The sequence below is a fragment of the Clarias gariepinus genome, chromosome 8 (genome assembly GCF_024256425.1).
Source record: "Clarias gariepinus isolate MV-2021 ecotype Netherlands chromosome 8, CGAR_prim_01v2, whole genome shotgun sequence".
Taxonomy (NCBI): Eukaryota; Metazoa; Chordata; class Actinopteri; order Siluriformes; family Clariidae; genus Clarias; species Clarias gariepinus.
Genome location: NC_071107.1, coordinates 610,019 through 635,268, shown reverse-complemented (window position 1 = coordinate 635,268; position 25,250 = coordinate 610,019). Strand labels below are relative to the sequence as shown.

General features: G+C 37.5%; 1 protein-coding gene across 1 annotated transcript; it reads left to right on the top strand.

Annotated features, from left to right (window-relative positions):
* The first annotated feature begins 4,355 nt into the window (after positions 1 to 4,355).
* Positions 4,356 to 24,270, top strand: ppm1kb (protein phosphatase, Mg2+/Mn2+ dependent 1Kb). Its single transcript, XM_053502180.1, has 7 exons — positions 4,356 to 4,434; positions 11,863 to 12,421; positions 13,835 to 13,935; positions 17,903 to 18,068; positions 20,251 to 20,395; positions 20,508 to 20,642; positions 21,917 to 24,270. Exons 2-7 carry the CDS (start codon positions 11,982 to 11,984, stop codon positions 22,046 to 22,048), a joined length of 1,119 nt encoding a protein of 372 aa, XP_053358155.1. The 5' UTR covers positions 4,356 to 4,434; positions 11,863 to 11,981; the 3' UTR covers positions 22,049 to 24,270.
* The last annotated feature ends 980 nt before the right edge of the window (positions 24,271 to 25,250 follow it).

Sequence of the window (25,250 nt, the reverse complement as noted above, 5' to 3'; positions counted from 1 at the left end):
TAGTGGACCATGGCTTCTCTTTCTAAGCAAGAGAGTGAGTAGCATTGTCCCCTAGGTGGGGTCATACCAGGGAGGAGGTTTGGGGGGTTTGAGGAAACTGAGGGCTGGGGCCTGAGGCTCAGGTAGTGCTCCTGCTGCCTCAGACACTGCCAAACCGATGAGGTCTTGGAGGATAAATGGTAGCTCGTATCCTAACAGCTCACTCTAACTGTGTCAAAAATCCCGAGAAGAAATGCATTAAAGACTGCTTGATTATCCCAACTACATGAGGAAAATAGTCAAAAATAAATGTGACAGGTAAAGGATTAGCAGCGACTAAGGCAACTAACTACTTATGCTCTGTAATGCCTTCAAAGCGACTCCAATCCGAGGTGCTATAAATTGGTAATAATTTAAATTACACAGTAGGAATCTTGTAGGTTATATGAAAATACTTCATAATTTTATTAAATTAACTTAAGCATCTGCATTTAACTGGGGTAGGTGTCATTAATATTTATCGTGATAATTATCAAACTTTACAAAAGAAAATTGCTTCAAGGAATTTTTTTTTTTTTTTTGTATGTCCTAAAGCTGAATACAGGATATTAAATGTGTTTTTAAAGTGTGTATTTTAAGTTTAGTTTGTTATATCAGGCTTGGTCTAACAAACAATGTTCTGGAAAATTTACATTCTGATTACTTCAGCTAGAAAGAAATAACTACTTTATGCAGCTCTATCACACTGCATTTCAGTGATTTTACACCTTGCTGTATGAGACTTAGCTTGTTGTTCTTTCAGGCATCAAACTGTGCATTTGGGTTTCCACATACAGTATCAGCCAGAAGTTTGGACAAACCCTCTAATTCTATGGTCTTTTCTGATTTTTTTTCTTTCTACATTGTGAAATGTATTATGCTGAAGGCATCTAAATTATATGACAATCCCATTTGAACAGATGTGTCTGTTACTTATGCTCCATAAAGCCTTTATAATCTGAGGTGGTGTACATTGGTAATAATTTAAAGTATACTGTAGGATACAAATATTTACACATTAAGTTTACTGAAAGTAAAAACAGTTGAAAGTCAGAGGACGTTTCTTTTTTTGCTGAGTATATAATAGAAAACCACTTTACCTTGAATTTAATGCTCACCCCAATGAAAGCTTAATTAGTTCATGTCAAGTAGACAAGTAGGCTTTTTGTTGTCATACAGTTCAGTACACAGTCATTTGAAACAGTTTTCATCCAGGACCAAAGTAGTACATACATACTACAGAAATGAACAGAAACTAACTAACTAAGAAGCCTAATTGGCTGACCATCTATGACAAACCAAATTGACAAAAACCATTATAAGTACTATACAAAAGACAACATAAAGACAACATTAAGTGTACAGTTATGGTTGTATTTTGGGCATTGTCAAAATAAAGATTTTGGGACAAATTATTTTATAGACGTCTCGAATAACCTAGGTCAAAATCCAAAGTCAAGATCAGAAGCTCAATTTTATTAAAGGGTGTAGTATTTTGCATATAACCTACTTGTCTACTTGACATGAAAGTGGTTTTCTATTATATACTCAGCAAAAAAAGAAACGCCCTCTGACTTTCAACTGTTTTTACTTTCAGTAAACTTAATGTGTAAATATTTGTATAAGCACTAAAAGACTAATAAAAAAAAAAACTAATGTTTCCCAATGTGTCCCTGAATGAAGGGAGGCTCAAAATCAAAAGTACCAGTCAGTATCTGGTGGCCACCAGCTGCTTGAAGTACTGCAGTGCATCTCCTCCTCATGGACTGCCTATTGCAGACAGTCTGAGCACTGATGGAGGGATTGTGTGTTCCTGGTGTGACTCGGGCAGTTGTTGTGGCCATCCTGTACCTGTCACGCGGGTTTGATTTTCGGATGTACCGATCCTGTGCAGGGGTTGTTACACGTGGTCTTCCACCGCGAGGATGATCAGCAGTCCTCATGCCTCCCTGCAGCATGCCTAAAGCACGTTCACGCAGATGAGCAGGGACCCTGGGCATCTTTCTTTGGGTGTTTTTTTTCACAGTCGGTAGACAAGTCTCTTTAGTGTCCTGCGTTTTTAGAACTGTGACCTTAAATGTCTACTTTCTGTAAGCTGTTAAGGTCTTAACGACCATTCCACAGGTGCATGTTAATTAATTGATTATGGTTAATTGAACATGCATGGAAAACATTGTTTAAACCCTTTACAATGAAGATCTGTAAAGTTATTTGGATTTTTACAACATTATTGTTGAAATACACAGTCCTAAAAAAAGGGACGTTTCTTTTTTTTGTTTCTTTTTTTCATAACTCCTGGGTAGTAGCTGATGTAAGGTACTGAACTGTCGAACTTGCATGCTTACTAATGCTGTCTATCCTAGGTAGCTACATTGTTTCTTAAAAAATAAATTGGGAATCACTGGTAGCTCTGGTGGGTGAATGCGTTAAATGTGAATCTCAAAAAAAGAATTAAAGAACTGTTAGTTGGGTTGCGTAGAAAATGTTTGTCCAACTGGTGACCTTCTGAGTAGCATCTTTGCCATGACCAGTTGTTTAAAAAATGAAAAGCTACATCATTACATCACTGCATCAGTTAGGGTTAAATAGTTGCCAGCTGAACCACATTATCACATATGATCCAGTGCAAGGCTCTTACCTATTTGCTTAGTTAAATCCAGATGATGAATTTTTTTGGCCAGGCAGTACACTCACCACTTCATTAGTAAAACTTAAATCACATTGCAGCAACTCAGTGCATTTAGTCACATAGAAGTGGTCAAAATGATCTGCTGAAGTTCAAATCAAGCATCAGAATGAGGATGAAAGTGACTTTGGCATGGTTGTTGGTGCCAGATGGACTGCTCTGAGTATTTCTGAAACTGAAAGATCTACTCGTATTTTTACACACAGTAATCTCTAGGATGTACACAAAATATTGTGAAAAAGAGAAAATATCTAGTGATTGACAGTTCTTTCTGTGACAATGCCTTGTTCATGCCAGAGGTCAGAGGAAATTGGGCAGACTGGTTTGAGCTGAAAGAAAGGCCACTGTAACTTAAATGATATCTCGTTACAACTGAGGTATGCCTACAAGCATCTCTTAATACACAGCGTTGAAGCAGATCTGCTGTAAGCGGGCTTCTGCACAGATTATGCAGAAGCCCGTCCTGGGTGCCGCTCCCCTCAGCAGGAAACTGACACAACAATTCACCAAAGTCTCACCAAAACTGAACAATAGAAGACTGGAAAATATCAAATTTTATATATATATATATAACAATGCTATGAGTTAGTTAAGGTTGGTCCAGACCAACCTCACGAACGTGTTCCTTACCTAAGATATGAATGTTTCGGGAATCGCACCATAACGTTAAGAGAGAGGTTAAGGTACAACGGGACTGCTGGATCAGAACTGAACTGCTTCTACTGTATGTTGGTTATACCATATGTGCAGTTGGACAGAGTAATGTATTCAGTCATGTACTGTATTACCCTAATCTGAACTGTGGGAGAAAACCAGAGCATTCAGAGAAAACCCACCAGGCACAGGGAGAACAAGCAAACTGCATGCACACTCTGAGGCACAAATCGAACCCTCGACCCTGGTGGTGCAAGGTGAAAATGCTACTCATGAAGCATATGCAGTGGATAGACAGATAGATATTTTATTGATTCCAAAGGAAATTCCAGAATATTCAACCTCATAATATTTATTTATTTATTTATTGCAAATCTTACTGAATAAAATCCCTTTATTTAAAAGAAAAAAATAATAATGTTATAATAAAGTCATCATCAAATTATCACAAATAGAAAAAGGTTTAGTGAGAGCCATACCAGGACAAATTGATAAATTAATTATGTAATATAATATGATAGATAGATAGATAGATAGATAAATAGTACTTTATTGATCCTGAAGGAAATTCCAGAATATATTAATAAATACAGTATAAGAATTAGCGCTATAATTTATTTATGTATGATTGTACTGCCCTATATTATACGGCGTATTTACATTTACCAAAATCTAATGTAGTTTGGATATAAAATAAATACAGTATTACCTTCAACTTTATACCTCATAATACCTTTGATTTTATTTATAAATACCTTTAAGTAAATATAACTTCAAGCTATATAATTCCTTTAAGTTATAATAAATTCATTATTAAATTATCAGAAATTCTATTATATTTAGGCAATGAAATAACATGTAAACGAATGATTAAAAAGGCGGCGCGACAGAACATTTTTCATTGGCTGTGCGATATTTTTTCAACGCGATGATTTAACGGTAGTCAGTTATCCCGCCTAAATGGGCGTGGTTAAGCGTTGGCGCATTCGCAGTAGGAGACGAGTTGCCCCTCGCCATTCGGGTCTGTTTGTAGCGACAACGGGAGAAACGCGGTGTGCTGCAGGGCGGGCTTTTAGGTGAGTGCAGATATTTGTTTAATCTATTATTAAATGTAAAGCATGTGATTTTTTAGGAAAGGCGTGTTTGTGTGAAGCGGGAAAGCTGATGCCTTGTTACTGTTGTTTTTTTTCCCGTGTTTAGTGTAAAAGCAAAGAGCTGAGCTGCTAATAATACCGGGAGATTAATGCGGGATTATGACCTACAGAATGAATACGCGGGATATTTCTCTAATGTTTATCTAATCATCTGCTGTTTATAACAGAGGTTAGCACATAAACAGCGATAGAGTAAATAAACAACGCCTTGCTAATAGCCTAGCCGGTCTGTTGCGTCATCAGCGTTAAGCCGGTTTGTTACAATGTTTTCCTCTGATCTGCTCTAAGTAAACACCGTCTCCTTTGATGTGTTGCACATCTGTATCCTGCGTTATCAGACTGTTGTAAACGTTAATGCTGGGGTGTTTGGAGGTGAATGAAGGGGTTTGTGTATAGATCTGATTAAAGCAGAAGGAGTGGCAGCTCCAGGCCTCCTATAGAAACAAGGGGCGGTGTGTTTCACTGCTGTTATTCTCACACACACACACACACACACACACACAAACCTCACTGTGCTGCGTGTTTGCATCATCCACATTAACAAGGCTGCATTAGCTAATTTAGTTTAAAAACAAGGTTAAGCACTTGGAGAGGTGAACACACACGCCCCCCTTTTAAACTTTTCACATGAAAATGTATTACATTAGATTCGATTTTTTTTGTCACTCTGCAAAGAACATGTACAGAGCCTTTTAAATGGAGTTAGTATCTAAGCAGAAGTGAATAAGTGACCTGTTTATAATAAATAAGGATGTGGTAAATGAGGGTATGGGTCTATATGTACAGGGGTGAGTGTCTACAGAAGGTTCAGTAGGCATCAATATGGTGTGTGTATAGTATACAGTATAACTGTGCAAACATTATGCAGTGGAATATAGACATTTCACATATGTGATAACATGCTCAGAAAACATGATATACATGTATATACAGAATAAATATGCGTAAAATAAACAGTAGTGCAGTAATGTATTTAAACCCTCATGATCAGCTTTTTCAGACACAGTATGATTATGTATACACACAGACACATACCTACACGTGAACATACATATATGGCCAAAAGTTTGTGGAAACCTAACCATAACACCTTTTTTGGTTGGAATCTGCACAGTGATATGACCCCTTTGATTGTCTTCAGGTAAAAGAAGTGGCGCGTCAGACTGCGTTTCGGTCTGGTTGCCATAACTCACAATGATTGCAGTCTGACCTTACCGTGGAAGAATGAATAACTTCAGCCTGGAAAAAATATTCACCACAACCAGGAAGTACTTGTCTTCAACCTACCAGCATTTACAGACAAAAGCCTGTTAGTGGATTGTGCTGATAAACGCTGCAACTTGTTAGGCGAGAATGAAGAAAAGCTATTATTTTGGCATTTTCCTGTCACCTTCCAAAAACATGCCACTTGGTAGATTGATTTCTTTAAATTGTCTTGAGGTGGGCATGGTGCCATGTGGCATCTCATCCAAAAGTGCATTTTCACCTCACACCCATGTTGTTCCTTGGATAGGCTCCAAGTACACAGTGACCCTGATCATGATGAACTGGTGACACTGACAGTGAAGGAGTGACACTTTAAGACATTTTCCTGCAGGTATAGGCTTCGTAAGCTGTAATAATAATAATAATAATAGCAGTAGGAGTACTTGCATAATTAATATTACTATGTTTCACTTGTGCTATTATTTGTTTATGCCATGCGTTATTTCATAGCTTGTTTTAGAATGTAGAACAAACAAAATCACTAAATAAGGGGTGTCCAGACTTTTGACTGTTATTGCATCAGAAAGATCACATCCCTGTATTGCTCCCTTATTGTATGAAGGTATGTTTGAGTCTGTATTTGTCTCATAAGCTCAGAATGAGACTAGCGGTTGTGCTGCGCTGATTAGCCAGGAGGTCTTCAATGCCATGATGTTTTTCTTTGTGTGAAATCTATCACATGTGATAAAGTTAGCAACATAATAGAGATAGCAGTGTAACTTGTTTGCAACAGTAGCAGATGAAAGGCTTCTCAGTGCAGTCGTGTCCACTGTACGGAGAAACAGATGCTGAACCTGTCGTTCCTTTTAAGCCCAGCTAAAACGTTACTCTAGAGCTGTAACTGAGTAGAAGGCAATGTGTACGTGTCATAGATGTGAAAACGATGTTATGTTTATGTGACCGCACAATAAAGTATGTTTGTCACTAAAATCAATAAATAATTGCAAAACTGCATTGTATGTGCATAATTGTAAGTGTGTGTATGTGGCCATGAAACTTACACAATGCCAACTAACCAGTGAAGTGAAAAAGGGGAATAAACTGAATTGTTAAATTCTGCAGCTAAATGCTGGAAGCGTTCTATTGCTTTCAGGTAAGAAATACAGAAATAACCAGATATTTGAATATTTTTAATATTTGACGCACTAAAATAGCAGACCGCCTGTTGCAGTTGCCCAGTGCACGAAAGATAAGAGGAGTTTTTTTTGTTTTGCTTTGTTTTTTATATATACACCAGAATGCCTAAAACTTTAAATTGTCCTGAGGTGGGCATGGTGCCATGTAATGTACTGGCATCTCATCAAAAAGTGCATTCTCACCTCACACCCATGTTCTTCCCTGGATAGGCTCCAAGCACACAGTGACCCTGATTATGATGAATTGCTTACTGACAGTGAAGGAGTGACACTTTAAGATATTTTCCTGCAGGTATAGGCTTCTTGAGCTGTAGTAATAATAATAATAATAATAATAAGAAGAAGACTTATGCCAAATTAAAATGTTTTCTTGCACAATAGTGGGGGGGGGGGGGAGCTGATTTGTAGTCCTTTACTATAGTAGTCCTGTTTCTGCTTAACATTACAGAATTAATTTTTTTCTTAATGAAATAATAGGTTCCATTTGCTCAGTTCAGTCATTTACACTTACTGTCTTTATAATTAATTGTATATTATTTTCTATAACCTAAATAACGACAAGCAAGGTCATGAAGTCGGTTTTTCTTAACTTTTTAAAATTCTTGTCATGTAATGATCTGCTCTGTGCGATGGAATAAAAATGCCTTCCTGCCCCTGGGCGTGATTGCTGAGTTGCCTCGGTTCCTTTTGCAGAACTTCAAAAATGCTGTGGAGCTCCTGTTATTTGTAAAACATTAAAGGCAGTTCCTGCAATGCCCCCTGGGACACGAAACTCACTCCCTGAGAATAATCAATATTGTTCTTGTTTTGAACACATTGTCCGAGATAGACCTATTGGTGTTGTTTATTTTACAATTTACATTTAGAGTCTGTTTTAATAAATGTGTTTTTGATATCTTACACACTGGCTCTGACATTTTTTGCCAGCTTATCATAGTTTTTACAAAATATAGTGATATAGGATGTTGTATTCAACCATTCAACCTAAAAAAATATTTTCGTACATAATTCCCAGTTTAGCAACAATTAACAAACATTTTGGAGTTTGACTTTCTCGCTAAAACTCACTCACTTAGAGAACCATTTTTTTCCTCAGTGTGAGTTAATGAGCACATTTTTCTTCAGCCTTTAGGCATTTAGGCATGTTTGTTTCTGGTCATGACATGTCCTCAGTACGGTGTATATATATTCATATTGTAAGCTTTTAGACAGGGAGGAGTGCTGCTCTTATGTTGGGGAGAACAGGGGCACAGAAAAATGTACATGAAATAATTAGGTAAATGCCTAAACTTTGTCAGGTGTCATCATGTATGAGTTGGGAAACAAGAACATGACAAAATATTATGGCGTGAAGTATAAAAATAATTTTATATAAAATATTTAAAATATCTTTATATTAAATATATGCATAATATTTAGCTTATATTAAAGATTGGGAAAAAATTTATTCAGTTATGACTCGTGATCCTTTTGATCACTGACATCAAAATCAAGTTTTTTTAAACACTATTTTTTACATTTATAATAGAGATGAAGCGTCTGATCGGCCTGTGAGCGGAGTTGGTTGTTTTTGGGGTTTTTTTGTTTTTTTGCTTAATTAAAGATGGTTTTTAAGGTAGAAAACTCATTGTAAGGAACAGGCTACATTTTATTACTCAAACTTTTTTTTGAAGATTAAAAAAAATCTGGTGACGTCTGTTATACTGAATCGATATATTTATAAAAGCATAAAACTTATACAATTGCAACTTTAATCCAGTCGGCACAGAGGTATCATGATACTATCATATCAGGAGGTTACTGCTGATTCCTATCCAATTCATATATTTCACACTGTGTGTGTGTATAATATACATCATATAACATTCACAGTGCATGTATATCTAATATATTAAGTGACGACCAAAGACCTATCTGATTTTTCTTGGGGCACGTTAATCTTCCATTAAAAAAATCCTTTTCAACTATGTTTAACTGATTGTACTTCTAGTTAGTAACCTAGTGAAACCTTGAATCCAGTGTAAGGATATATTTAAATGATGGAAACTTCAAAGAACTTATGTAAAACACTCTGGCCAAGGGCATCTGCCAAATGCCTAAATGTATAGGCATTTGGCAGATGCCCTAATGTAATTTATGCAAAATGCGAGTTTATTCATAGAGTTTTCATATTATGAAAAATTTCACATTTTATGGAAAACAAACACAAATGGAGTCAGCATGACCAATGTGTTTTTTTACCTACAGTGGTTACCCAATCGGAATGTTGGTTTTACCGTTGTGGCGCTCGGCGGCAGCATTTGGGTTTGTGCGTCGTAACTTATAAATTTTACTATTTTAGCTATTACTTTATTTACTTTAAAATAACATTAAAACTATAACAATATATATTTTTTTAATGTTGTTGACTACATTTGGACCATGTAACAGGTTCGACCGTAAGTGCACAGGCTCGCACAGACTCGAGGCAAGGTCTAATGGGGGAAAAATGGGAAGAAAAGGGTTAAAGAAGTGAGTATGGAATGGAAGGAATGTGCACGTGGTTGGCAGTGCCCCGTTGGCATGTGGGCACAGGCTGGTGAGTGGTGGTCAGTGGACAAAGTGGCGCCGTGGGCCTGCGAGGACAGCAGCATCTGCCTCCTTCCGCTCGCGCTGACTCTGCTCTCTGCGGATGGCCGAACTGGCCCCTCCCACCTCTCGCTTCTTTGAAGTCCCTGGGGCGTGGTCCATTTGCCCCTCTTGCATGCTGCACTTCTGCATTGTTGAGGACTTAAGATTAATGTGCAAAAACTATATAATAAAACTATATAAGACTACATAGCCTTTATAAGACTTGACTTTTATTTAAGCGCACTCACAATAACGAAAAATTATGATTTTGTAAATGTTTGAAAGCAAACAAGGTGCGCTGTTCTGTATTGTTTTTGGTGAAGTTGAGCGCGTCAGAAAATGAACCGTAACTTTGTGTATACTCGCCTCACAGACGTGGAAAAGTATATCTGCTTGCTGTTTTCCCCGACGCATTTATAATCATTAGTCTACTTCTGCCGGTGCGCTCTGGAAAACTAAAATAAAATAAAAATTAGAACTTTATTAATCCCAGAGGGAAATTGCTCAATTTTCGCATATCCCAATTACGAAACTGGGGTCAGAGCGCAGGGTCAGCCAGTTTTACAGCGCCCCTGGAGCACATAGGGTTAAGGGCCTTGCTCAAGGGCTCAACAGTGGCAGCTTGGCGATGCTGGGGCTCGAACCCCCGACCTTCCGATCAGTAACCCAGTAACCCACAGCCTTAACCGACTGAGCCACCACTGCCCTATGAGTAAATTAAAAAATCCTAAACCCAAACTTCATTTAAATAAAATTAACAAATATTATTATAATAGTAAAAAACAAAAGCCTACGTTTAGAAAACAGTCTAATTTAGAAAATTCTTTCTGACATGAGTTGGCCCGGTGTTATGTGCAGAACGCCGGGAGATTTCCTGAAGCTCCAAAATCTTTGGGGCATTTTTTCTAAATAGATGCTATCTTTAATAACTGATGAAGGTTTTAAGTTGTATACACTCAAAAAAAAAAAAAAAAAAAAACCTCGTTGAATGAACATAATTAAATTATGGAAAGAATTTCCACCTGATTTAATAGCTTTCTTTCAGCATTAAGCAATTTTGTTGGCCCAACTTAATGTTCAGTCATTCTTAAGTCAGATGCAGACAGGACACCTTTCAGTCACAAACTGCAAAAAATACAGAGATAGATGTTTAATTAAAATTCATGATACTTAATTTAGCAAACAAACAATATTTATACTTTGTTCCTCTCGCTTTACAACTCATGAAAACAGACCGAAACCAGAACCGAACCGCAGATTAAACACGCGCAAATAACCGTCGGTATTTTAAGTGTGATTAAAAATACAAGAAATAGCTTAAACCAAAATAACGTAACTAAACATCGCTAAACAGCAGGTGACATTTATGTTCAGTATTTCGTTTCTATTTAGAAAGATGGGAATTAATTCCTGCTTACCTTTTCCACACGCCCGCCAAACGTTTGTCTTCTCAACACTGTTTTCTCTTCTCGCGATATTTGATGTGATATTTCCGGTTTTCATAGTGACAAGATCTCTTTGGTTTATCTCAACATTATTGAATCTAATACATGTTAAGTTGTTGAATTTCATGCAAATACAACATAATTTATTCATGTTTATCTTGGGAACATGAAATTGTTATTTACAAAACACATATTATATTTTAATACATGTAACAGGTAGCCAGGATAATTATTTTTAGTGTACACACGCATTCCTGCCTAAACAACTCTTAAAACTACACCTGTGACACAATAACAGTAATATTTCGAACATTTTGCAGGCTGCCATTTGAAGAAACAAAGGAATAATGAATAAACCAGTTGTTGGGTCAAAATAACCCAACCAGGTGTTCATTTGTAAATGACTCACTACCTCATATGACCCAACATGAGCAACCCAACAATGTGTTTAAAGTACATGAAATAACCCAGAACTTAAATTACAATAAACATATACGGAGATACGCTATATAACAGTTTATACTTTGTACAAATAAAATTGTCAGCTAGTGAACTTGATCTAAACAACATTTAACCAATGTTTTTTTTACTCATTATTGTACAGTACATATCAATAGCTCTAGTTCAGATTTTTCATGTTTGTTGTGTAAAGTACTCATGGGGAAATTACCATCACTATTGTATTTACTGTGACGAGTAAAAATGTCACTTTGCGCCACCTGGCGGCCATTTTACGAATGACTTTGAAATGCAACTGATTTATTTTGGCCGCTGTTGTTTTTACGCGGCGGTGAGCGCGACGGTAATAACCATTCCAATTGGGTACCTACTGTATAAGGCTCAGTTCATTTGTTTACATGTTTAAATTTTAGCTTTTTTCTTCTTTTTTTCAGGAAACTCTTGGATTTTTTTTTAAGAATCTGTGACCAACTAACTGCTGCATTATCTGGATCAGTCTGGTTTGAGTAATATTCTAAGGAGCATTTAACATTCCTCGATCCGTTCCCGAGCTATGTCCATGTCTGTTACCGTGCGGCTGGCCTGGCATGGCGGGTCGCGTGTGTGCCGCAGGATGGTTCTAAACAGAGTCCACCTTTTTCAGGATAAGTTTGTGCGATCGCTGCACAGCCCATCATGTTCCCGTCCCAGCAATTCACGCTTTGACCCAGACAGCAGTGGACGCCCCACCACCTGGGACTCTTTCGGGATTTGGGACAATCGCATCGATGAACCGATAATGCTTCCTTCCAGCATCCGCTACGGCAAACCCATCCCCAAAGTCAGCCTGTCGAGGGTGGGCTGCGCATCGCAGATCGGGCAACGCAAAGAGAACGAGGACCGTTATCAAGTGTCGCAAATGACCGACAACATCCTTTACTTTGCTGTGTTCGACGGCCATGGCGGCGCACAGGCTGCTGACTTTTGCCATAAGTACATGGAGCAGCATATTAAGTAAGTGTCTTCGATTGAGACAGCGATTTTTTTATTTATTTATTTATTTGTTTTTTTATTTTATTTTTATTCAAATGTGATCCCTGACTGGGCTAATCACATTTAAAGAGACCTTCATTGTTTGTAATAAAATTAAACGCTCCAGGTGTGTTTTTGTAGAAAAGCTATAATTTGACAATATAATCAGTAACAGTGACTTGTTCCTGTGTCCACCCTTATGTTGATTAAATTTCTTACAGCACTTAAAAAAAGTGTGATTCTTCTTATAACACAGCAGTTTGTCAGTAATTAATAAGCAACCAGACATCGTTCTGTCCTAAAAGACTTTAGAGAAAGACTTTTTAGTAAGAGCTGAGACTGGAGACTGCTTTCTTTAATGTTTAAATAAATATCTCTGTGATTTTGCTTCTATAAACATGATTTATTATAGGAGATAAAATTATTTATTTATTTATTTAACCAGTTATTTTATATAAACTCGGTTATGAGCATTTAGCTTGCTAGCTTCTGTAAATCTAGCCTCAACTTGTCTCTCATGTCCTGCATTACATTATATCACAGTCACAGAAATAACCTGCAGATCAGATCTTACGCGAAGAGATAAATGCTGAATTTATCTAAATCCAGACAACACTAAGTCATATTCTGAAGACATTTTCAGAGCATAAACAATTTTCTTACAAGTTTTTCGAGTAGTTTAGCTTTTATAATAGCAATATTAATCCAAAGTTTCAGTTCGGCGGGGGTGGGGTGGGTTGTTAAAATCACGTGATTGCACTTAACGTTTTTTGAGAACAAAGCGCCGTCTAGTGGTGGCACCAGGTAAATGTATAAATAGGCCTTGAACGGGTGTGTTTATTGTGAAATCTTGACAAGTCTTTCTGGCAGGAGAGGGAGGGGGGATCACGCCTGAGACTGACAGTTAGTATCATTAACCGCTGTACAACACCTGGGATGCCCAGGCATACATATAGTTACACGTCACAGTGCTGTTACTGTCTGTTATCACCACTCATGGAATAGCTTTCGTCCAATAATACAGGTTAATCGCTGTAATTGGAACAGACCAAAGAAAATTGTACCGAATAGTAATAAAAAAAAAAGAGAGAGAAAAAAAAAAAAAAAGTGTTCAGGATTGTTTTTGTAAAAGTGCCTGAACCGTTAAATATTACTTACTTATTTTCATTTTCAGCAGTATTTATAAAACAAGTCTGCAGGACCCTTTTCCTATGTTTAGATTAAGAAAGTACTTGTTATAAAAAAAAACTGGTCTGTTATGTTTTTAATAAAGTAATTATCCAAGTAAACATTTTTAGTTTAAAATGTCACACACATGACATGGGGATGTAGTCAGTCTGAAGCATTGTTGTGTCGATGTCGACTCATTAAACTGTTCAATGGACTTGTTTACAGAGAGCTGGTGACAAAAGAGGACAACCTAGAGGTCGTCCTGACAAACACGTTCCTAAACATGGACAAGGAGTTAGCGAAGCACCTTCACGTCAGTGCAGATGGTAGGTAACCTTACTGCTATTTAATCTTAAGGATTTCAAAGACAGAATAATTAGTTAACCAGATAACCGGGATAGGCCTCGGCTTAATACTATGCTATAAATATGCATCTTGCTGTATCGTGGTGATTTATTTTCTACGTTTGCACTCAGGTCTATAAACAATTGGACACAAAGTCATTTAAATTTTAGCTCTACCACAGTATACATGATGTAAAAATAAATAATGGAAATGAAATTAAAGTGCAGCTTTATCCAAACTGGGTTAATAGTGTAGGAAGTACAGCACAGTTTTATACATGTTCTACAATGCCATTTTTAACAGCTGTAAATTGGACAAATAAGTTTTTTAGCTTTTTCAAAAATGTTGGTGTGTTATTTCTCTATTATTCATCTTTAAAGCAACTAGGGTTAGGTCGTTGGCCAGATCGAGAGTATAACACAGGTTCATGAACCTCAATAACAGGAAAAACAGGCTTGTTTAATTAAACACTTTTTAAAATTGCATTTACGGTTTTGGAACAGTATTCTGTGGATACATGAGATAAGGACTGACAGATAAACCAGAATAATGGAAAAAGAGGGTAAAATGGAGAAAGAAAAGAAGTGCACATGATCCAAAGCAAACAACCCAGTATGACATTCAACTCAAACTTCAAACAAATGGGCACAAAGGAGAAGCCGGGACTGTGATGCCCCCAGGTCGACCAATTTACAGGTGTTGTGGTCAGCTCACAGGATTGGGACTAAGAATCAGTTTTTTTAAGAAAACCACTTGTTAGTGAGACTTATCAGGAAAAGGGCTTTAGTTTGAGAGCTAGGAAGCATAAAGATGGGACTTTGGAGCAATGGAAAAAGGTCATGTGACCTGATGAGTCCAGATTGAGCCTATTCCAGAGTGATGGGCGTGTCAGGGTAAGAAGGGAAGGACATGAAGCGATGCTCCCATCATGCATAGTGTCCACTGTACAAGCCTCTGGAGACAGTGTTATGATCTGGGGTTGATCAGTTACTCAGGTCTAGACTCAGTAACGTTATGGAATGAGACATCATTTTCACACATGGATTGGCACCACAGAGCCCAGATCTTAACCCCATTGAGAATCTTTGGGATGGCTAGAGAAGACTTTACGCAATAACCAATACAAGATCTTGGAGAGAAATTAATGCAACTCTGGAATAAATAAATATTGCGACATGCATAAGCTTATTAAATCAATGCAACAGCTGTAATGTAAGAAGAAGAAAAAAAGGGGGGTCTAACAAATGATTAGTGTGTATAACTTTTTTTGACATGGCTGTTCAAACTTTTCTAAACACAACCACTTTGTTTGCTTTAAAGAGAGAGATGTTGTAATTTATGGTTATTCTATTCCATTGCTTTTAGAAAGACAACATAGAAAAAGTGCTGTACTTCTTAAACCATCCTCCCAATTTGGATGTTAATACACTCAATGCTGAAAATCTGCAAGCAATAAATAATAGTCATTAAGACATGTTGCATGTTTTGATTTTTATATGCATGAAATAAACATAAACAATATGTCGAAGAACAAAACAAGTAAACGAAGTAACAAGTGAATAAAATGGTTATTTTGTCCTAGCTTCGATTTCTTTCCTTAAAGTCAACACAAAAGCCAAGCTATCTGTGTTACAGAAAAAAAAAAACGTATCTGGAGCCTGAGCAAAACATAAAGCAGCTTTATGTTTTGAAACAGCTTTACTACTAACACTGGAGACTCCTTTCATAAAAGCTAAATAAACGTTTATATAGCAGACTCAAAAGTTCAGCAATGTTGTGGTGTAGGACATATTAACACTTGAATTATCTCATTTGTTTAACTCATTAAGAATTCTAACTTAAAAGTGACTGTATGTACTTTACATTCCTGGTACAGAATAGACTTGCACAAGCCCCCCAGCTCGACGCATTAGGTATAATTAACCCTCACCATGTCAGTCTGTTACTGTGTGGCCCGATCATGGCCTTGGTGCCTGCAATGTACAACCTTGCCCTTTGTGTGTGTGTGCGTGTTATGACAGCTGCGGACCCAGCTAAGAACCCATAAGAGCGGCAGCTCTGCGCTACCTTTTTGGAAGCCGAGGAGCTAGATTGGTTCAGCGGGTCCTTGCGTGGGCTTCTGGAAGGTTCCTCCACTTTCTCTCCCTTTCTTTCTGATTCTCTCTTTTCCTTAAAGTTTCTCTACATACTTCCTGTTTGTCCATTATTAAAAAAAACCTTGACTGTTGGTGAACTTTTTATTCAGGGTTTGTTGTCTTTTTTGATACAGCGAATACTGACAGAAACCAATGTTATTAGATACACAAGTAGCCTGTAAGATTGCTATGGAAAGTCTACACGACCTCCTTAAGTTCTTGCAAAGTAAAACATGAAACCGAGAAAAATCATGGTGGCACTATGGCCTCGCACACCACTCCAGGGTCCTGGTTCGATTCCTGCCTCGGGGTCTGTGTGCAAGGAGTTTGCGTGTTCTCCCCGTGCTTGGTGAGGTTTCTTCAGAAACTCTGGTTTGAGACTATAAAACAATTTTAATCTTAGTTTGCACCTTTAGACCTCAGTTTACCTCTAGAAGTGTTAACAACTTTTGATCAAACCCACCCATTTTAAGTGATCAAAAACATTGGAACATTTGTGGCCCAGTGAATATCTCTAAAGATCTGCTCTTGGATCGTCCTCTTTGTTGAATCTGAAAAGGAAAAAAAAGGAAAGTCCATCATGAAGACCAGGAAGCTGTCTCTGGGAGGAAAAGCTGGCTGTTTTGAAGTTGAGGAAAAATGGAATAAAAATCAATGAGTACTGGTATTAAAGAAGCACAGAGCATCCGGTACATCAATTTGGAAAGTCCCGGATGGGAAGAAAAAAAGACATCAACGGTTGACAAAAGAAAATGTAAACTGTCAATTAAAACCAAGAAAATCTACAAAAGCATTGTCTGTTAATCTACAGAGAAATGCATCCAGTTTAATTCCGAGCACCTTCATCATGCAGCAAGACAAGGAGTCAAAACAAACTCCAAACACAGCAACAGACTTTATTGGGTGTAAATATGGAAGATTTTAGGAGAAGACCGAAGTGAGAACCATCAACAACACAAAAACTGCGAGTGAAAGCATCTGCACACCAGGAGAAGAGTTTCATCATGCAATCATGGCAACCACAAATAACTTATTATTTACACTGTGTTCCAATACTTTTGCTCACCTCAAATTTGGGTGGTCGAAGTTGTGTGTGTACCATATTCTCTGGCCAAAACTATGTAGACCCTCCTAATAATTCAGCCATTGTGTGATTACTGATCCATTCTCCTTAACAACAGATACAGAAAAACAAGCTTGTGTTTCTTCTGAAATAAACATTTGAATACATTTTTAACATATGAAAATGAATATATTAAAACTAAAACTACTCTTCTTAAAAGTGCATTATCTTGAGAGCGTCAGTTTATAGATCACATTATGCCATATTATTTAAAATTTGTACTATTCTATAGGCCAATCATTGTTTTAAGTAGAGAACAGGAAGTTTAACTTTTTTTTTTCTTTTAATAGTACATTTTTATTTTAGCTGTACATGTTTTTGTTGCCTTGGAATTTTTCACTCTTTCTCTCAGTCCCCTGTCCCTCTGCAGTTTAGCATGTTGTTCTTTTTCTTTCTCTCGTTTCTATTTGCCCTGCATGTTTAATGTTTGTTTTTTTTGTCCCCCATCCTCTCTTTGGAAGTTTCCTTGAACACTTTCTCCTGTGCTATTTTATGGAGTTCATCAAAGCTGTGTGTGAGAGAAAATGTAAAGCCTGTGTGAATATAGCAGTGTGTTGTGTTTGTGTGTCTTCCCTACAGTAGCACTCAGTGAGTGCATGATTTTTACATCATGCAATGTTTAGTGAAACGTTATTTTGTGCCTCACCCTCTTGGATTTAACCCTGGGGCTCTCTCTTTGGTGCTTTACAGCCTCCGTGGTAGCCACAGGCACCACAGCCACAGTGGCGCTGCTGAGAGACGGCATCGAACTGGTGGTGGCCAGCGTGGGCGACAGTCGAGCCATGCTCTGCCGGAAGAGCAAAGCACTTAAACTCACTCTGGACCACACGCCGGAGAGGAAGGATGAGAAAGAGAGGTGAGGGATGGAGAGTGGTGCCACATGCTGCTCTTAAGTAATAATTCTTAATTATTTTAATTTTAATAGTACATGCCGTGCTGCTACTTATGTGACACAATCTGCTTTTCTCCACTTAAAAGTTGTATCTAAGATCTGTATAGCCTGTAAATATAATATTGGCATGTAGACAAATAGTCCTGAATCTATTTAACCTACTACAAAACACACAACAGTTTTTCTGTTATAGCCTGTTATTCTGTTCGTATTAGTGTAACAGAATTTATTTTATTATGATGCTCAGCATGGTCTATGGCGTCACACATCCATGATTGAGGGTTAGTGTCCTGCCTCGGGCCTGTGTGTGTGGAGTTTGAAAGTTCTCTCTGTACTTATGGAGTTTTCTCCAGACTACCAGGGCATTTCCAAATTTTCCCGTAGTGCCTGAGAGATTGTGTGCCCTGCACAGAATTGTCACCTCGTCCAGGGTGTACCCTGCCTAGAGCTGTTTCTGGCTTCCTTTGATCCTCTATTTCAGGCATCACTAAATGGTGGACAGCAGTCCGGATCCGGGCTGAGTGACCGTTCTACCTGAACCCTGATGTTTTAATGATAAATTAGAATAATTAATATATCAGTAATTTAGAGGTTTCTCCAATGCAGTGTGGATAAGATAGGGGTGATGTGCTCATATCTTCTGGTTCTAGTGAGGACTCTCGCTGCTCATTCTGGACTAACTGAAGCTTGTTTATGCACCTAGCTGAACAACCAGACAGTAAGGCGTTACAATAGTCCAACCTAGAAGTGATAAAAGCATGAACTAGTTTTTCTGCATTGTTTAGCGACAATATATTCCTTAACTTGGCAATATTTCTAAGGTGAAAGAATGCTACCCTGGTAATATTATCTACATGAGCTTCAAATGAAAGACTGCAATCTATAATCACACCGAGGTCTTTTACTGTTGCACTTGATAGAACAGAAAGGCCATCTAAAGTTACAGAGTGATCAGAAAGTGAGGTTCTATAACTAGAACTTCTGTCTTGTCAGGATTAAGCAGAAGGAAGTTAATTAACATCCAGTCTCTTATGTTCTTCACACATTGCTCAACTTTAAGATGGTTTTTCTCGTCTGATTTTGCGGCAACATATTAACTGTGTCATCAGCATAACAATAAAAACTAATAGCATTCTTATGAATTATGATTAAACTTGAATTAATATACGCTTAAGAACATGCAGAATAGTCACCATTTAAATCTACAAACTCATTGGATCTGAGCCAGGAGAGCGCTGTTCCTTAAATTCCCACATTTTCTAATCTGCGAAGGAGAATACTATGATCAATGGTGTCTTAAGCTGCACCAAGGTCGAGTACCAGAAGCATAGTGATGCAACCCTGATCAGAGGTCAATAGGAGGTCATTTACTACTTTAATAAGTGTTGTCTCTGTGCTGTGATGGAGCCTAAATCCTGACCGACAGAGTTTGTGTATGCTGTTTCTATGCTGCGCTACTATCTTTTCTAGGGAGTTATTGGCCTCCATAGAGAATCTATGAAAAATTCTCCACCCAGTAGTTTTCTGTGAATGCTGCTCTAAATTAGGTTTGTCTTTACACTTGACTGTATACAATATTATTAAATGGTTGTTAGCATGTTAGCACAGTTTGGACTGCCATTTAAACCTGAGTCAATAAAAAGAAGCTGTATGGGCTGATGTAGGACCGACTGAGAACCCTCTGGTCTACTGCAAAAGAAAATTGTATTCTTTGTCATATCAAAATCCCTGTTTGGGTTTAAAAAAAAAATCTGTTTTTCTTTCTGTTTTCTTTACTGCTTTAAGGTTTTATCCAGTAGGTGGAGCTACAGTATATCTGATCACTAGAAACAGTTCATACTCAAGTCTCACTCTTGCTTCAATTAATAATTTCACTTGGAGACCGCAAATTTGTACCTAGAAATATAGGTACAAATATTTTTAGTATAAGAAAGCCAAGATGATGATATTTTGGAGAGTGTGTGTTGTTCTTGAAAATATAAATATGGTGTGTTTATATCTTTTAGCACTTCTTCTTGCATATGGTAATAGCACGTCTCCTAAAATGCTAAACAGGTACAAGTTTTTAAGCATAAACCACAACATTTATTTATTTTTTCAAATAAATGATTTAACCTTTTTTTGTATGTCTGTCAATATGTGGTAGGGTTCGTAAGAGCGGAGGTTTTGTGACATGGAACAGTCTGGGCCAGCCTCACGTAAACGGGCGACTGGCCATGACACGGAGCATCGGGGACTTCGACTTAAAAAACGCAGGCGTCATTGCTGAACCAGAGACCAAGCGGATTATAGTAAGTGGTTTATTCAGGGGGCTGTACAACAGACCACTGTTTAAACATAATATGCATCCGAAATGTGTGTGTGTGTACTTGTCTAACTGAGTGACTATACTGCTCTGTGCAGTTGCATCATGTACATGATGCTTTCCTCGCACTCACAACAGACGGCATCAACTTCATCATGAACAGCCAGGAGATCTGTGACGTCATTAACCAGTGCAACGACCCCAAAGAAGCAGCACAGCGTCTCTCTGAACAGGTACGGGTCTGAGGTCAAAAAGAGGAAGATCTGGTGTGTGACAGTAGCTGTTAAAAATAAATTCCTTTTTTTTATAGATGTACAATTGCAAAGCAACTTTACAGAATAAAAAAAGGATGAAAAGGATGTTCGAAAAGTGTGAGAAACTTTTTATTTTATTTCTCTGTGACTTGATTTAATTTTTTGTTGAAATACTGATTGGAAACGGAATAATAAAGTCCAAAAACATTAAAATTTTCAAATTCTTGGAAAAGTTTGTATGCGGGGGTGGGGTGGGGCGGGGTCACGGGGTGGCTTTTTGCTTTGTACTGTACCTGAAGGTTCCGGAAATGGTATGTTTAGTAGGAAATATTATAGGCAGAAAAAATAACTGGGACTGGTCAGAAGTCTTAATAAATGGAGTAATTTGTCAGTGGTATTTGAGAGAAAGTTTGATTGGTAAGACTTTCAATTTCAGTTTCAATAAACTTTATTTATATAGTGCTTTTAACAATGGTCATTGTCTCAAAGCAGCTTGACAAAATTGAAAGGAATGGTGTATAGATCATAATGCTTGGATGGTCCTTGATGAGCAAGCCAAGGGTGAAGATGGCAAGGAAAAACTCCCTGAGATGGCAGTAGAAAAAAAACCTTAAGAGGAACCAGACTCAACAGGGAACCCATCCTCATCTGGGTGATAACGGATAGCAGAAATTTTATGCCAACATACTGGGTATTTAGCAGCTGGCAGTTCAATATAACAGAAGATGTTTAAGTTAACCCCAGCACCAGGATGAGTCAGACAGGTGCAGAGGGGGTCTGGATTACTGGGGTCTCAGGAGCAGCATGTGTAGTTCCAAACCACCACAAACTAGAATCCAGCTGCAGATGGTCATTCTCTGGATGCTTTAGGATCCTCGCAGGGTTGGCGTCTGTGTACTGGAGTTGGCGTCTGTGTACTATCTCCAGATGCCTCTGGATGGGTAGAAAAAGAAAGAACAGGTGGAAAAGAATTGGCGTAGCTGCTGTTCATTATATTAGCATTACTACTGGAGTAAGTGGGTTTGATTTGAAGTTATCCTAGTAGAATAGCCAAAGAGTCAACGGCGTGACACCTGATACTAGCGAGTGTATTAATTAACTAGTCTATTCAACACCTATCACTACTTTTTATATATATATATATATATATATATATATAAAGTTAATATAAGGCTCTTCAATAATTTCCAGAGTAAGTGCTACTGATTCCTAATGATGTATCAACAGTTAACAAGACTCTCTCCCTTTCTTAGGTCACGCAGTATGGTGCAGAGGACAACAGCACAGTCATCGTGGTCCCGTTTGGCGCATGGGGCAAGCACAAGTGCACGGATGTGAGCTTCTCCTTCAGTCGCGGCTTTGCGTCCAGTGGCCGTTGGGCGTGAGTGAGTGAAGGCCAGAGAATGAGAGAGAGAGAGAGAGAGAGAGAGAGGAGGAGGATGACGGGATATTTAAACCTAATCATTGGATCAGTTCAGAGGAGAATCTCAGAGTGCAATACGTCCAAGGGTGTTATGGGAACAGAAAGAAAAGACTTTGTGTAATTGTGTAAAACTTTGCATTCAGACGAAGACATGGTTCGTAACTGGCGATTTGTGTGACCGGTACTGTATTGGAAATGTTCCAGTGTACATCAGATCTGGTTTGCTAAGGAGAAGTAGTGCTGTAGTGTCCAGTACATGTGCAGTATTTCTGAAACTGAACAAGACCAGTGATGGCACGTGGCCCATCGTTTGCCGTATGAAGGGTTGTTGAGTTTTACCTCAGTATATTTTGAAGTGTGCGTATTTTTAACTGTGAATAGACTATTTAGATAGAGTAGATTTATTTTTACTTTTTGGATTTGCAAGCACATTTGATTGGTCAAGGTTATCACACTTGCACTTTGTCATGATGATTCATTGTAGTGCTTATTGGTCATTTCGATGCTTGCCTTTTTTTTTTTTTTTTTTTTTCTTTCATGTGACAGGATTTGCCAGTGGGAGTGACTCTTCTTCTCTTCTTGCCTTTTTTAGACATGAGCATCATTATTAAAATTGTATTTATTTTTTTAGATATCGATTAGATACGACATGTCTGATTATGCATTATGCTGCACTGTGCAAGCCAGCAACTTCATTCCTTAAATAATGTTTAAATATTGTATCATCCCTAGGCCAGATTTACACTGTACAAGGATACATTTGCACTTTTTTTTTTCTTTTTCTTTTGAAGTAACTGGCTAATAAGGAAAATGTAGATGTTTCTGTATCTGCATCACAGCCGTAATGTTCACATGATGTTTAATTCACATTAAACATATATTGCTGTGTGAAGAGGAATGAAGAAGGTGATAATACACTTATCCAGTAGCAGCTAAGAAACAGTTGAGCATCTTAAAGGTGCTTAATATTCGATGACATTCATCTAAGCTTTCTGCTACTCATATCTAGAAGTTCTGATACATGCCTACCCAAACAGCCTGGTGAAATGGTAAGATGTGCCATGGCCCATTGACATCCCACTATTCTGGACCATAGCTTCAGCTGTAACTGTTCTAAACTGTCTCATTTCATGATAAACTTTTAGTTCCTCTGGACCACTGTTAGCACAATGTTCTTCTCATTTAGTGCCTTTTCAATGGTTAACTCTTCCCAAGCAAGCACAGTGACTTATGATTTAAAACACTAATATTGACTCCTTAAAATATGAACTTATGGCGTAAACTCTTTTTTAAGACAACAGTCCTAATGAGTGCATTTGGTAAAAAAAAAAATCTGTACATTTTGTATATATTAATATTTATATATTTTGATGTTCAAAATATCTATAGACATATATACGTTGTATAGATGTGCAGATGTGTCTGGCTTTATTAAAGCATATTTGACTGTAACATTCACACAGTTCTGGATTTTGATCATTTTATCTGTAAAGTTATATGATGGATGTTTAGTACAAACAAGCTTGATCTTTTTTTTTCCCCAAACTTCCCCAAGTTTCGTTATTATTACTATCAAATGCACAGAATCCACAGACAGTATGTTTTAAAAGACAACTTTTTTTTGTATCTTTTGTCATCTTATATACAGGTTATTGATAATGAATTTAACTGGATTTTGTTTAATCCAAACCAGACCGGTACCACTTGCCAAAACACAGTCTGATCTGGACAAACTTTGGACCATATTCAGCAACTGATTACTATTTTTTTTTTTTTAGCTTTCTGAGTACATCCCCAAACTCAATCACATGTCTAGAGATCCTTAGGTCGAAATTCAGACGATTCCACAGCCATCAATGGTTGTTGGATGGAAACATCTGGGTTCAGAAACATGTGTTAGGGCTTCACTTTTCCCAGGTTGTAGCTGTTTTATGATAGTGAAGAGATGGATACTGACTGGGAATTGACCAAGACCAAATTTGGTAGTAATCATGCGTTTTAGCAACACCTACACTGTCAGATAAGTAACAAAGCAGACAACGCACATGGTCCTCATAGTTGTTTTGGCAGCTGGTACCTTTTTAGACCAAGCTGGATTTTACAATGAAACAGTTTTGCTGTTCTTGTTTCCTCTCTGAACACTTGGTATTTTATATATAAAATGTGTGTGTGTATGTATGTATATGTGTGTGTATATATATATATATATATATATATATATATATATATACACACACACACACACACACACTTCTTTATATGTATACAGTCTGCAGTGATATGTACAGTATACTGGTAGAGAGTGTATAATGTCATGCTCCCTGTAGATTTTGAAAAGCAATTTCACTGAATTTTGTAAATGGGGAGATTCAGGGTGGTTTGTTGCAGAATGTAAAAATCATAAAATTTTCACGTCCTGTTGAAATAAAATGTGAACATAAAAAAAGGTGGAAGATAGTCACTGTACCTCACACTATTTTATTTTTCATTTTATAGTGCATGACTCAGTGATTTTGTCATACTGAAAAAAAAAAACTGTATGTTTGTGCAGCTTCATTAACTTGTGAATAAAGTTACAGTGGAAACTTGAGTTTATTTATTGAGGACATTTATATGTATTTATTTTTATTTCACATTAAAATCAATTATATGTTATTCATAAAGCACTTTTAATGGTATACAGGCCTCATTCCTCTCTTATTTTGCTTTTTAGGATGATCAAGCTTGTAATAATAAATGCTGGTATGTTGTAACTCCTAAAGTAAAATTGAGTAAAATGTTGCTTTATGTCCTTTGTATGCTTTTAGGTCCTTTTTTTTTCCTTTTTATATGTTATTTTTGTACCCAATTGCATTTAATTTTCAGATTTAAATTGTTTTCCTTAAGAGCACTAACCTCTAAAATGTTGAAATAATTCTCTTAAATTGGTAAACACCCTCCTCAGTTTTAGCTTTATTGTGACAGCCACATAATGTTGCTGAGCCTAGACCTGAGCAGGTGAAGCAACCCCAGCATCTGGACTCATCAGACCACATGACACCTTTTTCCATTGCACCAATGTCCAGTATTTATTTTATTTTATTTGACTGCAATACTGCATCCGCTGCTCTGATTCTCAGGCCAACCTCACGTTCCAATGTTCCATCACTCGTAAACAAGACCCC

Coding starts and splice junctions, on each gene's coding strand:
- ppm1kb (XM_053502180.1), top strand. CDS start 11,982: ATGTCCATGTCTGTTACCGTGCGGCTGGCCTGGCATGGCGGGTCGCGT. Junction 12,422..13,834: donor TACATGGAGCAGCATATTAA/GTAAGTGTCTTC, acceptor ACTTGTTTACAG/AGAGCTGGTGACAAAAGAGG. Junction 13,936..17,902: donor CCTTCACGTCAGTGCAGATG/GTAGGTAACCTT, acceptor GGTGCTTTACAG/CCTCCGTGGTAGCCACAGGC.